General features: G+C 40.3%; 1 protein-coding gene across 3 annotated transcripts in view; it reads right to left on the bottom strand.

The window, feature by feature from the left end:
• Positions 1 to 17,485, bottom strand: part of arhgap20b (Rho GTPase activating protein 20b) — a 109,090-nt gene that overhangs the window by 30,804 nt on the left and 60,801 nt on the right. For all 3 annotated transcript variants that reach the window (XM_072595260.1, XM_072595259.1, XM_072595261.1), the window contains exons 4-9: positions 16,207 to 16,356; positions 16,055 to 16,096; positions 13,185 to 13,269; positions 10,619 to 10,696; positions 9,029 to 9,095; positions 5,434 to 5,622 (exon numbers count right to left, since the gene is read on the bottom strand). In XM_072595260.1, the coding sequence (XP_072451361.1) occupies positions 5,434 to 5,622; positions 9,029 to 9,095; positions 10,619 to 10,696; positions 13,185 to 13,269; positions 16,055 to 16,096; positions 16,207 to 16,356 (611 nt within the window). The remainder of the gene's footprint in view (positions 1 to 5,433; positions 5,623 to 9,028; positions 9,096 to 10,618; positions 10,697 to 13,184; positions 13,270 to 16,054; positions 16,097 to 16,206; positions 16,357 to 17,485) is intronic.

Here is a 17,485-nt window from a genome sequence, read left to right as displayed (position 1 = left end):
ATCTTAAATGTTGCTGTTATATCTGTCTTCAATGTCTCTTCTGGCAGTGCATTTGTGTAAAACACTTGCCTCTCACATCTACTTTAAACTTTCCCCTTTTTACCTTAAACCTATATCCTCTAATATTTCTGCTCCGGGAAAATGACTCCAAATTTCCATTCTATCCACGCCTTTGTAAACTTCTATCAGCTCACCCCTCAGCCTCTGCCATTGAAGTGAAAACAAATCAAGTTTGTCCGATCATTCCTCACAGCAAATACCCTCCAAATCAGGTAACATCCAGGTAAACCTTTTCCATACCCTCTCCAAAGCTTCCATGTCCTCCTGCTAGTGTAGCAACCAGAACTGTGTACAATATTCCAAATGTGGCCGAACTAGAGCTCTATACAGCTACAATCTGACTTGCCAGTTTTTATACTCTATGCTTCAACTGATGGAAACAAACATGCTATCTGCCTTCTTGACCACCTTATCTACTTGTGTTTAATTTTCAGGGAACAATGAATCTGGAGACCAAGATTGCTCTGTACGATGACTGGGGTTCTGCCATCTACTGTATACTTTCCTCCTTCATTACATGTTCCAAAATACCTCATCGCTCATTTGTCCAGATTAACCTCCATCAGACATTTCTCCACCCAAGTCTCCAACCAATGCTGTATCCTTTGGCAATCCTCGTCACTACCTGCAGCTCCCCAAATCTTTGTGTCGTCCACAAACTTACTTATCAGGCCATCTACATTCCCCTCCAGATCATTTATAAGTATTACAAACAACAACACTGGGTCCCAGCACTGATCCCTGCAGATCACCACTGACCACAGATCTCTAGTCAGAAAAACACTGTTTGACCACTAATCTGACTTCTATGAATAAGCTAGTTCTTCATCTATCTTACCAGCTTATGGCAGAATCATTGTGACTTCACCTTTTTGTATCAGTCTGCCATGAGAGACCTTGTTATAGTCTAACAGGTTTATTGGGAAGTACAAGCTTTTACAGCGCTGCTCCTTTGTCAGGCAGCTAGTGGGGTAGGATCATATGACACCAAACTTATAGTAAAAGATCAAAGTATCATACAATTGATGCAAAGTATTGAACTAACCTAGATTGCTGTTTAGTCTTTAATCAATTAGAATGGGGAAGCAGGTTTCGAGTGATTAATATGTAGATTTCAGAATTTCTGTCAAGTCACAGTCCTGAGATAACTTAAGGTTTTATAAAAAATATCTGAGACGTCACCTTTCTTTTCTATTCAAAGGAGATTGGGAGAAAAGAGAAATGGAGTTGAATCAGGGATAGTATAGCCAGGGGAATAGACACTGTTCCCTGTGGCCAGGATTGAGAGTCGTGAAGGCTGTGTTGCCTGCCTGATGCCTGTATTCAGGATATCTCTTCTGGACTGCACTGGAACTTGGGATGGGAGAGGGAAAATCTGGTAATCATGGTCCATGTAGGTAGCATTAACATAGTTAGAAAGAGGAAAGAGGTTCTGCTGAGGGAATATGAGCAGCTAGGGGCTAAATAAAAAAAAAACAGAACCAAAACAGTAATGACCTCTGGCTTACTACCTGAGCCAACATCTAACTGGCACACGGTCAACAAGATTAGAGACGTAAACACATGACTCAAAGATTGGTGTAAGAGAAACGTTTTCAAATTCATGGGACATTGGCACCAGTACTGGGGAAGGAAGGGACAGGCTCCACCTGAATCATGTGGGGACCAGAATCCCTAGGGCTGTGGGTAAGGGCTTTAAACTAAATAGTGGGTGGGGTTTCAGTTGCATGGAGAAGTATGGAAACATTTAAAGGAAGGGAGGTCTCAGGAAAGTTTATTAAGTCTTCCAGACCGGGTAATAGGATAGAGAGTATGGAAGGGCTCAGGAATCTAACTTCAGGCACAGCAGGTAAGTGGACAACTATGAGATGGGGGCAGTCGATGCAGATCTGAGGATATTGTATTTAAATGCACGCAGTATACAAAACAAGGTAAATGAGTTTGTAGTGCAGGTTGAAATTAGTAGGCACAACGTTGTGGTCATCATAGAATCAGGCTGCAAGGATATCAGGTCTGGGAACTAAATATCCAAGGATACATGCCCAATCAAAAGATAAAACAGATGGGCAGATGGCTATGGTTGCCTTGTTAGCAAGAAGTGAAATTAATTTGATAGCAAGAAGCAACATAGGGTTGGAAGGTGTAGAATCTGTGTGGGTGGAGATGAAGAACTGCAAAGGGGAAAAAACTCTGATGGGAGTTCTGTAGAGGATTAGTAGAAAGTGAGGACTGCAGATGCTGGAGATCAGAGTCAAAACGTGTGGCATTGGAAAAGCACAACAGGTCAGGTAGCATTCGAGGAGCAGGAGAGTCGACGTGTTGGGCATAAACCCTTCGCATAAACCCTTCATCAGGAATGTGGAGGAGGAAGGAGCTGAGAGATAATTAGGAAGGTTGTGGGACGGGGAGGAAGGTAGCTTGGACGACGATAGGTAGATGAAGGTGGAGGGTGATGGTAGGTCGGAGTGGATGGTGGAGTGGATAGGTGGGAAGGAAGATGGACAGGTAGGACAGTTCAAGAGGTCACCCTATCACCTTCCAAACTACCTTCACCCCACCCCACCCCTCTCCTATTTATCTCTCAGTTCCCTTGGACACCACCCCCCCTCCCCCACATCCCTGTTGAAGGTTTTATGCCCGAAACTTCCAGTCTCCTGTTCCTTGGATGCTGCCTGATCTGCCGTGCTTTTCCAGCACCACACCTTTTGGTTCTGTACAGGCATCCTAGCAGTAGTCAAGTAGTGGGGCAAAAAATAAATCAGGAGACAGAACAAACACATAAGAAAGGCACCATTGCAATAATCATGGGGGACTTCAATATGCAGGTGGACTGCGAAAATCAGGTTTGTATCAGATCCCAAGAAAGGGAACTCATGGAATGTCTATGAGATGGGTTTTTTTGAAGCAGTTTGTGATAGACCCTACTAGGGATCAGACAATTTTGTTTTTGGTGATGTATAATGAAGCAGAGTTGACTAGGGAGTTTAAGGTGAACTAACTCTGAAGGGGCTGTGACCATAATATGATAGAATTCACTCTGCAGCTTGAGAGGGAGAAAATTGAATCAGATGCAACCGTATTACAATTGTGTAAAAGTAACTACAAAGACATGAGGGAGGAGCTGGCCCCAGTTGATTGGATAGAGCTCAGCAGGGAAGATGGTGGAGCAACAATGGTCAGAGTTTCTCAGGGTAATTCGGAAGGCACAGCAGAAATTGGAGAAGTAGAAATGAGGAACAAAGAAATGGCAGACGAACCGATTAGATGTTTTGCATCAGTTTTCACAGTGGAAGACACCAATAGCATACTAGAACTTCAAGAGAATTAGGGGACAAAGATGAATGTAATGTGAATCACTGAAGAGAAGGTGCCGGGGAAGCTGAATGATTTGAAGCTGGATAAATCATCAGATGGACTACACTTCAAGTTCTGAAGGAGATAGCTGAGGAGACTGTGGAGACATTGGTGATGATGTTTTAGGAATCACTGGAGTCAGGTCTTGGGGACCAGAAAATGGCCAGCATAATACACCTGTTTAAGAAGGGAGGGAGGCAGAAGATAAGAAATTATACATGCATTTGCCTGAACACGGTCATTGTGAAGATTTTAGAGTTCATTATTAAGGATGAGATTGCAGAATACTTGGAAGTGTGTAGTAAAATAGGACTGAGTCAACATGGCTTCATCAAGGGGAGGTCATGTCTGACAAAGCTATTAGAATTCTTTGATGAGATAACAAGCAAGTTAGACAAAGGAGAGTCAGTAGACATGATCTATTTTGATTTCCAGAAGTTCTTTGACAAGGTACTGCACAGGAGGCTCCTAAATAAAATCAAGCCCATGGAGTTAGAAGAAATATACTGGCATGGATAAAGGTTTGGCTGACTGGCAGAAGGCAGTGAGTAGGGATAAAAGAGGTCTTTTTCAAGATGGTAGTCAGTAACTAGTTGCACTCCAAAGGGGTCAGTTTTTGGAGCAAAACTAATCATGATATACATTAATGATCTGGATGAAGGAACTGCTGTTGAGCTTGCAAATGACACAAAGTTAAAGTGGAGGGACAGTGTTAAGGTGATGGGGAGCCCTCAGGAGGACTTGAACAGACTAGGAGAGTGAGCAAAGCCATGCCAAATGGAAAACAATGTGGGAAAATGTGAAGTTATGCACTTTGGAAGGAAGAATAAATTGCCAAAGGGTTTGGAAATCTGAAGCACAAATGGAGTTGAGCATCCTAGTTCAGAATTCTCCTAAGGTTAACATGTAGATTCATTGGACAGTTAGGAAGGCAAATGCAGGGTTAGCATTCATCTTGAGAAGGCTAGAATACCAAGAGCAGAGATGTACCGCTGAGGCTGGATAGGACTCTAGTCAGAATGCATTTAGAGTATTGAAATGGGTGGGAAGCCAGCTGGCATACAGGATCATAATTTCAGGTGGAAGTTGACCAGGACCAGAAGAATAGTTACTGACACTTAGGTAAGCCTCATGCGGAGAGAGGTTTTGGATGATTTTGGATTTGGGAAGAGCTGGTTAATTGGAGGATATCAACAACAGAAAAGAACTAACCTTCTGTAAGGGTCTTCACAGGACAATTGTTCAAATAGGGTAAGAAAATTGCTTATTTAAGTCTCATTTTGTTTTGCTTCCTCTTCTTACTTTCTCCACCTGATGGAAAACCCCATAATGATTTGCCTGTTCAGGTCATTGCAATTAGGGCTTTGGAACATGTTCAGAGCTTGATCTACATGTTGAAAGAGAAAGGTCCTTCCAGTTTTTGGCAAATATTTTGCCACATATTCAGGATATTAAAATAAGCAACATGAATGCAGCAGGATATCAGCAGCTAAATCTCCTCAGCAATTTTAACTGTCTAACCAGCTGGTTTCTACCTGACCTAATCACTTCAAATACCTCAGAAAGCCAAAGATGTAACTGCCTTCTGTTGAAAACTGATATCAAAATATTCTGTCAGATTAAAAAAAACATTAAGCTCTGTACACTGGGTGTATATTACAGAACAGCTTAGCTGTGCATACTGTATATATAATTACATTTAGTACTGAGTACAAGCATGGCTTTTCACTGCTACTCTTAAACCTATTCTGCTATGTGTGATTCAAGAACCATAGGCCATTCAGAACATACATAAACTTCACTAATTGAAGTAAGTATTTGAAGTAAATGTTTCTTAAATGACTTTAGGCTTTCTATGTCCATTGTTCTGTTTGGACATCCATTCCATGTGTTATTTTGCAAGAAGAATACCCTCCTTATAACAGTTCAAAGTAATCTTTTACTGGTTTGGAACTTTTTACAGTAACTTAATTTCCTCTTTAACCTCCAATGTCTTTGATTATTTTACATGTCACTCACCTCTGGTTACATGGATGTCTGGCTGAGGCCTTGGCTTCAGAACAAACTGACATTGCTTGGCTTTTGGGAGATCCTCAAAGAGGATGGCTCTGTTGCTACCCTGCGATCGGGTAGTAATATCAGATCTTTCCATGTGAGCTGTATAGTCTCTGAGGCAGTTCATCATTACACTAAATGGTTGCTCATGGCCTGTAACATAAAATGGAAAACACTTTGTTTAGCTTTGAGAAGTAAATAGTTTATTTTGGCATTAGGCCATCAATTTAAGATAGGGATAGTCACCAGGAAATATAACTGGGAATTCAGAACAAACTTCTGAAGTGATGAGAACATAGAACTTACTGCCACAGGGAGTGGTTAAAGTAAAAAGTGTTGACACATTTAGGACAAAGCTTGATAAGCATATGAGGGAGAAAGAAATAGGGGTTAAAATGATAGATTTAGATGAGAAAGAAGGGAGGAGGCTGAAGTGGAAAAATAACACCAGCCTGGACTGTCTGGAACTATTTCTATGTTTCATAAGCTACACAATTGTGTGCACTGTTTTGCCTCAGATTTTTAAATAGCATTAATACAGTATTAGAACACTCAATTCAAAGAAGAGCAAAGGAGTTCTGCTGATATACTAGCAAACATTCCACTCATAACTAATAAAAACTAAACAAATAGTTAATCATTTATCTTGCGGTTGCTTGTGGGATCTGAATGTCTGTAATTTGCCTGTCACGTTTTCTATGAGTTAAAAAAACATTCATGAGATGTGGATGTGACTAGCAAGGCCATTATTTGTTGTCTGTTTCTAATTACCCATGAACTGAATGGTTTGCTAGTGCCATTTCAGAAGGCAGTTAAAAGTAAGCCACTAGGCAGTGGCTTTGGAGTCCCATGTAGGCCAGATCAGGTAAGGATGGCAGATTCCTTAAAGAACATGCATGTATCAGATGGATCTTCATGACAATTGATTCATGACACTGTAAATAAGATCAACTTTCAATTCCAGATTTATTAATTAAATTTAAGTTCCATGAGCTGCCATGTTATGTCTCAAACCTGTGTTCCCAGAGTATTAGTTTGAGTCTCTGAATGACTAGGCAAAAGTGAGGACTGCAGATGCTGGAAACCAGAGTTTAGATTACAGCGGTGCTGGAAAAGCACAGCAGGTCAGGCAGCATGTGAGGAGCAGGAAAATTAACATTTCGGGCCAAAGCCCTTCATCAAGAATAGAGGCAGGAAGCCTCCAGGGTGGAGAGATAAATGGGAGACCAGAGGGGCGTGCTAGGGAGAAGGTAACAAAGAGCTACCTTCCCCCACCCTCCTTTCTGACCTATCACCTCCATCTCCACCCCCATTCACTTATTGTGCTCTTTGCTACCCTCTCCTCAGCCCCACCGTCCCACCCTGGAGGCTCCCTGCCTCTATCCCTGATGAAGGGCTTTTGCCCAAAACGTCAATTTTCCTGCTCCTCGGATGCTGCCTGACCTGCTATGCTTTTCTAGCACCGCTCTAATCTCTGAATGACTAGTCCAATGATTTAACGGTATACCACTATTTCCCCTGTACATTTATTACCTTTTGGTGAAGTTTTCATTTCAGGAACTTACAGATACCTGCTCAAGAACCCTCTTGGCTGATCCAAAAACAGACAAAGAAAATTACAGAGTCGCGGGAGCCTTATTTCAATTTGATATAACCCAGCACTCGACCTAACATTATATATAAAGCATTCAGATATATTCCATTCACCTCACTGAGCAAAAGTACTCACCATAAATTAATTATAAGACATTTTACTTTGCTTTTGGAAAAAACAAGGAACAGGTAATGGGAGTATATCCAAAGTAGTAAAATTCTAAATGGAGTGGCAGAACAGACAGAACCAGGACTGTGAATATACAGATTCTTAAGTGTAGGATTGCTTCCAGCATGTTAAGATCTATGCCAGAATTGTCAAAGATGATAATTTATTCCATTTCACATTCTTAAAATCTTTTACCCTGTTCTCCTTAAGATATAGGAGCTGCATGCGAAAAAGAGGAAGACCTCCTGATAAATATAAAATACCATTCACAACCATACTTACTGCCAATGAAATAATTTGCTTGAAGTGTATTCACTGCTAGATTGTATAACCATAAGCGGCTAGTTTATGGTTGGCAACCCTCCATATACAGCAATATGATAAACAGCAGACAATATATTTTTATCATGTTCTTTGAGGGATAAATATTAACAGGGCATGGGGGAAACTTTTTGATCCTCTCTAAGACCCTGCTATAGGGTCATTTACACCACCCAAGTAAGCAGATGGGGCAATGGTTTCATGTCTCATATCCTACGCTGTAATGCTGGAGAGTCACCTTTGATCTTTGTGCTCAAGACTTGAGACTTGTATTCACAACCTTTATAGTTCAAAGGCGAGTGTGCTACTATCTGATCCACAGCTGTGAGCCAATGAATTGCTGTCTCTTAATCTAATCAATTAAATACCCATTATCTGGTGTTATAAAAGGAGAACCATAAGTAAACCTGATCATGCCCCAATTCAGCTTCACATCTGCTAACTTTCTACTGGGGATGCTGGAACCCTTGCTGTTTTATTTATTCCATTATAGCTCAGGGAACATTGGCAAATTCCCACTTCTCAGCTGTTGCCATGTCTTTATTTATCCAACTGAACACAGATTATGACTGAGTCTGGAATAAACACAGGAAATGGAGGAAATATTCAGCAGTGTGGCAGCATCAATGGAGACAAAAACAGGGCTAAGTCTTCCCAGCTCTGTGGAGAGAGGTTTAGAACTGAGGACATCAGGAAGTTAGTAAGAAACCTCATTAAGATGGCTAACAAACATTATCCTGCCTCTGGGTGACTTTCCCATCTGCAGTGGGCTATGGGAGCTAAGACATTTTACAGAAGCAGGCAGTCAATGAAGCCATTGGCAGTCTAAACCAAGGCCTATTTTGAAACAATGCTGCAACTTTTCCAATATCGGAGAGGCCAATGCGTCCAGAGCCCAGTATAACACTAGACACAGCTTCTCAGGGGAAGGACAATGGATCATGTGTGGCTAAGTTAATTGATAGCAAGAGGAGGCTGCTCACTGAAGTCCAGAAATGACCATTGGAGAGATCAATCCTCGCCATTATAGCACCTCATCAGACTATGTCATCTTTCTCACTACTGAAACAAGATCTTGATGAACATCTCCACTTCAGGGAGCCTTCAAGGTCTCAATATCCTGTAAAAGCACTCACCTGTCCTGGTGGGGTTGCTGTCAGCTGTCCTACTGGGCTCAAAAGTTCCTTGATGTATCTTCTGTCTTTAATTGGACAACAAATGTCTGTCTATCTCTGTTTCTCTCTCCACAGATGCTGTTTTTCGTTCAAATTTCTAGCATTATCAATACTTTGGATTGAATCTGGTGAGTTGGCTTATTTCTGTAGCACGTGTTTTTTTTTCCCCACAACTAGGCTATCAATAGAGTTCCCCAGCAACAGAAATGTTTCTGCCTCTATGCAGTAGTGAATCTTGTCCTATTTTAAGGCATACTAAACCTAATCACTGAATCAGCTCAAGGTTAAAACCAGTACTTACCAATCAGTGGGTATGGTGTAGCCTCTTTTCCTGAAATCACCCAAAGCTGGTAATTATAAGCTCTGTCCTGTTTGATTTGTAAATAAAAATCAATTAATGTTACGATTCAATTCACATGAATATGAGCAAGCAAACTATACCTCAAAGTCCAGGATTTCTGTTCAGTCATGAGGGTTGTAAGGGGGGTGGAAAGTGAATCAATTGTTGGTGTGTAATTGGGGTTCACAGAGATGGATGTTGGATAGGGGAGCGTAGTTGTTTCTTCTTGGTAGATGGAAGTTGATTTCCATTCATGCATGGGTGGTTGTCTACAGCACTGCTAATTCCTGCCCATGTGAAGGAAGGGTGATCTGTGAGGACAAGGTAATCTATAAACTTAATAAAGCCAGGAGGGAAGGTTCACTGGAATTTTCATTCACTTTGTTCACCCAAGAGGGTTTCCAGTTTGCAATGCTGATTGATAGAGGTGACTACTGCTACAGCTTAGGAGAAAAATAGAAGATTGATGTTGGCCATGACCTCTTCACCCACATAGGTGGGTGGAGTTCATTATATTCCCATTATTTACTTGGAAATGGGAATTTACAGTGGTGTAAATAATTAACAATCTGAGACTTAATAGCATTTCTGTATTTCTTCTTGCATTTTGGTAGTGAATAATTTAAATAATTGGATTCTTTTTCTGATTTATTGATATATGGGTACATCAACACAGTTAGCTTTCTGGAAAATTATGTAACAGCTAGTAAAAGGTATTTTTAATTAAGTTCATACTTTGCTAAGTACCAAATCACTTAATGAGACAAATATATCTGAATTTTGTTTGTTACGCACTCATAAAGATTTCAAACTAACGTCTATAATAACTTTCATTGCACAGTTGAAAGCTACAGCCTGAAATACTTCAATCTAAAATGTTCCATCACCAAGAATAACTCTGAAAGATATCAAACTGTATTGACTTATATGAGTGGACTCCATGGCCTTAAAGGAACATGCTAGATAACACACTCCCACAATGGAAATTGACCACCAATCAGAAAGCTCACAAATCTCTGAATCAATATTGACCCAGACACTAACAACTACCATGAAAAGAAAAGCAAATCTGAAGCAATAAAATTTGACAAAATTTCAGAGCCACTGTATTGATTATTCCACCTGTTGAAAATTGTAACATTTATCACCCCAACTGCGTTTCTTGGAAAAATGCAACCTCTAACCCATTGTGGTAATGTCACTGGCAATCTGTCAGTTTATATTTACCAATTTTGCATCTAATAAATGTTCATCATTTGTGAGATATCACACTTTAAATATTACATATTGTTAGAGATACAAAAATAATCTAAAAGATGCCACTCACTGTACCATCACCTGAAAGTTACAAGTTTACAATTGGCCTCTGATGTTAAATGGATACCGTCTAAAATTACATATTGAAACCAAATTGGTATCCATACATCAATTTATACTTCAAATTCAAAGTTCTCTGTGAGCAGGACTTGGGAGATCGCCTCATGCACAGTAATTGTAATTGATGTGTAATGGTTCCTAAGCAATGTACAAACATAAAACAATTCAACTTACTTTTGCATTGAGCTGTTGAGCTGCCATTTTAATTACCTTTCTCGCTGTATCTGTGTTACCCACCATAAGTGTTAATGCCTAGTAAATCAAAAACAGATGCCCGCTTTAGTTTCATCTGAACATATTTTAATTTTTATGTTTTTCAAGAATGGTATAATGTGTTCAGTCATAGAATTATAGAGCTTTAAATTCCAGAAGGAAACCCTTTGGATCATCCACATTCGTGTCCACACCAGTCATCAAACACCTAGCTCCATTTATCCCAGCAAGGAAATTCCTGCTGGTTACCATACACTGTCCTCCCTCAGCTGGTGAATCACTACTGCTCTGTTGGACGATGCTTGGAGCAAGCACTAAGTGTGGCACGGGTACAAAATGTACCTTAAGTGGGGGATTTCAATGTCCACCACCAAGAGTGACTCAGCAGCAGCACTATTGATCGAGCTGACTGGGTCCTACAGGACATAACTGCTCGACTAGATCTGGAGCAGGTTGTGAGGGAACCAACAAGAGGAAAAAATATACTTGACCTCATCCTCATCGATCTGCCGGCTGCAAATGCATCTGTCCACGACAGTAAAGAGTGAGAGTGTCCAATACACAGTCCTTGTGGAGACGAAATCTAACCTTCACATTGACAATATCCTCCATTGTGTTGCGTGGCTCTATCACTGTGCTAAATGGGACAGACTTTAAACAGATCTAGAAACTCAAGGCTGAGCATCCATGAGGCGCTGTGGGCAATCAATAGCAGCGGAATCGTATTCCAGCTCAATCAGTAACCCCATGGCCCAACATATCCCCCACTCAACCATTCCCATCAAGCCAATGGACAGTACAGGAGGGCATACCAGGAACGACACAAAATGAGGTTTCAAACAGGAATAATAGCATCCCAAACAGCATAAGCAGCAAGTGATAAACAGAGATAAGTGACCCCACAACCAACAGATCAGATCTAAACTCTGTAGTCCTGCCACAAGCAATAAGAAGAAACCCATTCAAACACGGGAGAATGTACAAACTCCACAAAGATAGTTGTCCAGGAGTGGAATTGAACCTGGTTCCCTGGGGTTGTGAAGCAGCAGTGCTAATCATTGAGCCACCATGGTGCCTCTGAGCCACTGTGCCACCCCATCTCTGCAGCTTTTCCTCAGGTTAGTGTCCTAGGCCCAACCATCTTCAGCTGTTTCAGCAATGGCTTTCATGATAAGGTCAGAAGTGAGAATGTTCACTGATGATTGAACAATGTTTAGTACTCTTCGTAACACCTCAGATACATGTTCAAATGCAAAAGATCTGGACAATATCCAGGCTTGGGCTGACAAGTGGCAAGTAACACTTATACCACACAAATGCCAGGCAATGGCCATAAGAGACAATCTAACCACTGCCATTTGATACTCAATGGTGTCACCATCACTGAATCCCTCACTATCAACATCCTTGGGGTTACCGTTGACCAGAAACTCAACTGGACTCACCACATAAACACAGTGGCTGCAAGAGCAGTTCAGAAGTTAAGAATACTGCAACGAGTAACTCACCTCCTAATTCACCAAAGCCTGTCCATCATCAACAAGGCAAAAGTCAGGAGTGTCATGGAATATTTCCCAATTTTCTGAATGACTGCAGCCCCAACAACTCGCAAAAAGCTTGACACCATCCAGGACAAAGCAGCCCTCTTGATTGGCACCACATTCACAAACATCCACTCCATCCACCACTGGTGCTCAATAGCAGCAGTGTGTACTACCTACAACATGCATTGCTGAAATTCACCAAGGATTCTCAGACAGCACCTTCCAAACCCATGACCACTTCCTTCTAGATGGACAGGGCAGCAGATACACGGGAACACCACCTGCAGGTTCACCATCAAATCACTCACTATCCTGACTTGGAAATATATCACTGTTCTTTCGCTGTCACTGGATTAAAATCCTGGAATTCCCTCCCTAGCAGTATTGTGGATCAACCTACATCATATGGACTACATCGGTTCAAGAAGGCAGCTCACCACCACCTTTTGAAGGGCAACTAGGGATGGGCAATAAATGCTGGCCACCAGCAACATCCACATCTCATGAATGAAAAAATAACTTGGTTACTTACACACTCATTCACTCACACACTCAGTCACTTGCACGATCATTTACTCACACCATCAGTCACACACATTGAGAAGCTTTGGGATCTTGAAACTCTTACCAGATTAGAACAGAAAGCTGTAATCAATGGGTCTGGCTTCTGTACAGATTCACTTTGCTGCCCCCTTTGAGGTTTAATGTGCTGAAAGAGTTCTGCAAGCTTCTCCATTGGAAGTTTGAATAGAAATATCAGAGGAAAGGAATTTTTTTTTTGGCTAGTCACCATTGGAAACAGGTATTCTAATCCTGATTGGAAAATTTGAGCTGTTACCATTTTCAGCATCTCTTAAAGCCATTTCTAAACAGAAACCATTTTTCTAATTTCAGCAAAAACCACAATCTTAATCACATGAAATTTGAAAAATCTGTCTTTGCCAATATTTAATATAAATTAAGTTAGAAGCGACAACACATACTGAAGCACCACTCTGCATTGTCATCACTAGCATCTTCATTGACATCTTCTTGGGATATTCATCTTGCTTCATCTCTTTGATTTGCCTGTGTACAGAAAGTGTTGTTATGCTTAATATCTCTGCACATAAACTGCTAACAGCAATTTGACATCAATAAATAATCTGCTTTGATCTTGCACAACCGAAGAAGATCTGAAACAATATATTCCACAGGCAAATAGCATTGCTGAGAATCAAGAAAATATTTCTTCCAACTTTCTTCTTTCCGTTCCTCTTGACTCCTGTAAAGGATTACAGTTTGCTTGATACCAAAGGTTCTTCAGTACCTTTTCAAGTAGCCACTCCTTATCAAATAAAAGCAACATACTGTGGATGTTGGAGATCTGAAATAAAAACAGAAAATGGTGGAGAAGCTCAGCAGGTCTGTGGGGAGAGAAGTCAAAATTAGAATGGTGTTGGAAAATCACCACAGATCAAGCAGCATCCAAGGAGCAGGAAAATCAACAATTCGGACAAAAGCCCTTCGTCAGGACCTGATCAGCCCTTCCTGATGAAGGGATTTTGCCTGAAATGTCGATTTTTCTGCTCCATGGATGCTGCCTGACCTGCTGTGCTTTTCCAGCACCACTCTAATCTTGACTCTAATCTCCAGTATCTGCAGTACCCAAGTCCTGTGGGGAGAGAAACTGAGTTAATGGTTTGATTCAAATGTGACTCTTTTTTGGAATTAGTTTTGGAAACAGTTCGGAAGAAGAGTCGTTGGGCTTGAAACAGTAATGCTGTTCTCTCTCCACAGATGCCATCGGACCTGCTCAGCTTCTCCATCACTTTCTATTTTATTTAAGTCATTCTTCATGTGTCAGCTTTGACAGTGACTCCCAGCAGGCCAAGTGACTCGTGCATGATAGGCAAAAAGCTATCTTCTGAATATCCAAAGTTCTCATAAAATTTCCAGTTCAAGATCCTGGCATGTAATAAGGAGCAGGGACTCTGGCTGATATTTCTAGTCTAGAGTTAAATATGATTCAGTTGAGATAATTGCAGATCAAAAGTGAAACCAGGGATCTTTTAATCCTACAGAATGATAGGATTTCCTCCCTCATCTCAGATGTTTAGTCACAATGGTGACTGTCCCTTCAGTGTTTTAACAGCACAGGACTTCTAAGAGATGGAGCATTATGAGCAGAGGAGTTATCCTTCATATCTGTTGGCAGATGTGGAGTATTATCTACCACCAAGATTTTCATATTAGGTACAAATAACCAGTAATGTCAGTAACAATAAGCCTAAGAAGGTAATGTTTAGCAGGGAGAGTGAAATCTCCATATTTAATGCCACAGTAAAATATGGAATATCTGAATGACATTGACTGTGAGCATATCCAAATATTTTGAGCACCTTTCACCCTGACACTTCAGTAACAGCTAGCTTTCAGCACACAGATATATCGAGGAAATCAAAGATGTATCTTCTAGGAAGTAGAAAAATCTCATTACTGTTATCACTTAACAACATAAGCAATGTGACAGAGTAATATGATTTTAGGTAGCTTTTGCCAATTAAGCACATCCATACAATGTTAAGCAAATTTCTCATCTGGGTGTCAGCATGATGTGGAACCAGTCAATTTACATTTGTCTGAAAGCTGCTTATATGTTCATTTTAAAGCAATCGTCAATGCTACTACACTTCAGGAAGCATGAAGAGGGGCGACTCAGATTTCCTCATGACCAATGCAGAAACAAACACGGTGCCGAGAATAATGAAGCTTAATATACAACTGGAATTGTATCATGTGAATCTTAAAGCAGTTTTCATCTGTCTAAAATTATAAGAAGCATCCCCACTGAGATTTTCCAGAATAATTGTCGTTTGTTGTCTGTAATCTTGAGGAGTGTAAGCAAAGCCATGTCATAATAATATAATTAATTATTATCAATACAAGCAGGTACAATATAATACACCAGATTTATCATCAAGCAAGACACTTTCCAAGCAACACCAAAGCTGTTCCAAAAATGAATCACAATGAATTTGAAACATTAACTCTGTTTCTCTCTCCACACTTCTGAGTTTCTCCAGCATGTTCTGGTTTTATTTCAATACCAACTCTATACTATTTATTAAAAGAGACAAATCAACACTGCAGATATTAGTGTCCAGATCCTCTTAACCATCATGTTTAATTCTTCAAGTATCATCTATGAATATCTTAAGCTCAGGTCTTGATATTTTGTAGCCAACAATAATCTTAAGATCAACGTGGTGTTTGTTTACGCCATGTGAAATGGGGGAATGCTACCAGATAGCATTAGTACAGTAGTGTTTGAGCTCTAACTCAGGTAAGCAGTGGTAGCCCACAGACTCTTTCAAATCATTCTTGTGAATGTAGTAAGCCTGTTGGTCAGGCTAAAAATGTCCATTGACAAGCTGATGGCAATCTAGTAGCCCTGTACCCCATTGGGGGAATAGGTATTGATTGAAACAGCAATGTTGGTTGCAGTTAGTAGCATCTGAACCCAGCCCACAGTAACATTTGGATTACTCCTGGACAACACTCCAACAGCAAGTTTAAAGATTTGTTCACTTTTCAGTGAACCTTCCTAGAAAGTATAGAAATGTAATTATCAAATGAGAGCAGGTCAGGATCAGGTTGTGATGGCCTCTACAACTGAATAGCCAATTGAAACTCCCTACGTAGACTCACGCGTGAAGGAAGTCCCCATGGCGAGGTAGCAGAGAGCAGCAGACGAGAGAAATCAAAGATTTAATATCTGTTTTAATGTGGTTTTGCCATGGTAACATCACAGAGGCACCACTCTGAACCACATAAAACAGTCTATGATGTAAAGAAGAATTGAAATTCTTACCATTGAAGTGCTGAAAGCCATTTTTCCTTTGTTTCTGTAGAACTGAAAGATATTTAGGAAAGATTAGTTAAATTTTTGATACGTTGCATTAAAATGTCTCCATTACTCCCTTCCGGAAAATTTAAACAGAAGTTTTCAAAATGATCTTTCACCTAAAAGTGATCACGCAGTTAGTTGTGGGCCATCCGATGACAAAAGAATTTTCTGGAGTTGTTTTCCTCTCACATACTTCATCAGTGCAGAAGGCTGTCCACATTTCACACAATCTGACCTGATTCTTCAGCTTTAAATTAGTTGAAGACCTGTATTGAATTAAAGAATGAAGTGAAAAATCTAAACACGTCTCTGGGAGATGATGAGCACAAGGTGACTTCTGCTGGAAAGTGTTTATGTGACTATTAGATGAAAATGAAGTTGGCGGTGTGGCTTCCACAGTTGAATAACCAGGTGGCATCTACTGTTTAGGCTTACATATGAAGAATTGCCAGTTGGATGAGATAATGGAGGGCTACAAGCTCCCATGCATGCATAATCTTGCAAAGTGTCAATCCTCAGGAAAAAATAAATAACAGTGATGTTAAATTGAATATGTTCTCTTTTCCAATTTCAAGCACAGTACTCCAGTGCATTACCTCAATGGCGTTTGGCCGTCTTAAATCAGAGAGGCTGTCCTCTTTCAATCACCTATATTCTGCATTCCTCAAGTACCAAATAAACCTTTTGTAAAATATTAATATTTATATCTACTTCATCATGAAAATTTTCTTCTCGTCTCATACGTGAGTCAGTTCCAGGTGCAGTACTATGTTTGCTGAATGTGTTTGCACCATTTAGTAAAGGCAGAACATCATGTTTCAGTTGGAACGTACTGTGCTGCACCCAAATAAGACAGTGGGAGACAGGGCCAGGAGCCCAATTCTTCAGCATTATAGATAAACCAAACATATTACTGAGAGAGAAGCAGCAGAGGTAGAGTTAAAGAAATCTCATTTTTTATCTCTTTATACAGATTTGATGTTTTTTGCTATCTTTGTAGATTAAGTTATAATGTGATAGTAAAGTGTAAAAAAAAGTGTCACTTTTTACATCCCTTAGTTTGCTATTCGGAAGCATATTACACAAAAAAAACTGTTAACTAATAGCTTACCAAATGACCGAGAAAAATCACCACAATGAGTTTCCCCTTGTTGTTTTGATAAATAATTACAGTATACATAAGGTTAGCGATTTTTGAGAAGATTTGTAGCTCAGGTTGTTGATAAGTATGTAAGTTAGCTCGCTGAGCTGGAAGGTTTATTTTCAGATGTTTCGTCATCATACTAGGTAACATCATTAGTGAGAGTCTCCGGTGAAGTGCTGGTGGTATGTCCCGCCTCTCTATTTATAGGTCTTTTTTCTTAAGGTGGGTGATGTCATCTCCAGTACTTTTTT

This window comes from Chiloscyllium punctatum, chromosome 25 (genome assembly GCF_047496795.1).
Source record: "Chiloscyllium punctatum isolate Juve2018m chromosome 25, sChiPun1.3, whole genome shotgun sequence".
Lineage (NCBI taxonomy): Eukaryota > Metazoa > Chordata > Chondrichthyes > Orectolobiformes > Hemiscylliidae > Chiloscyllium > Chiloscyllium punctatum.
The sequence above is the reverse complement of the archived record's forward strand: the minus strand, read 5'-3'. Positions and strand labels throughout refer to the sequence as shown.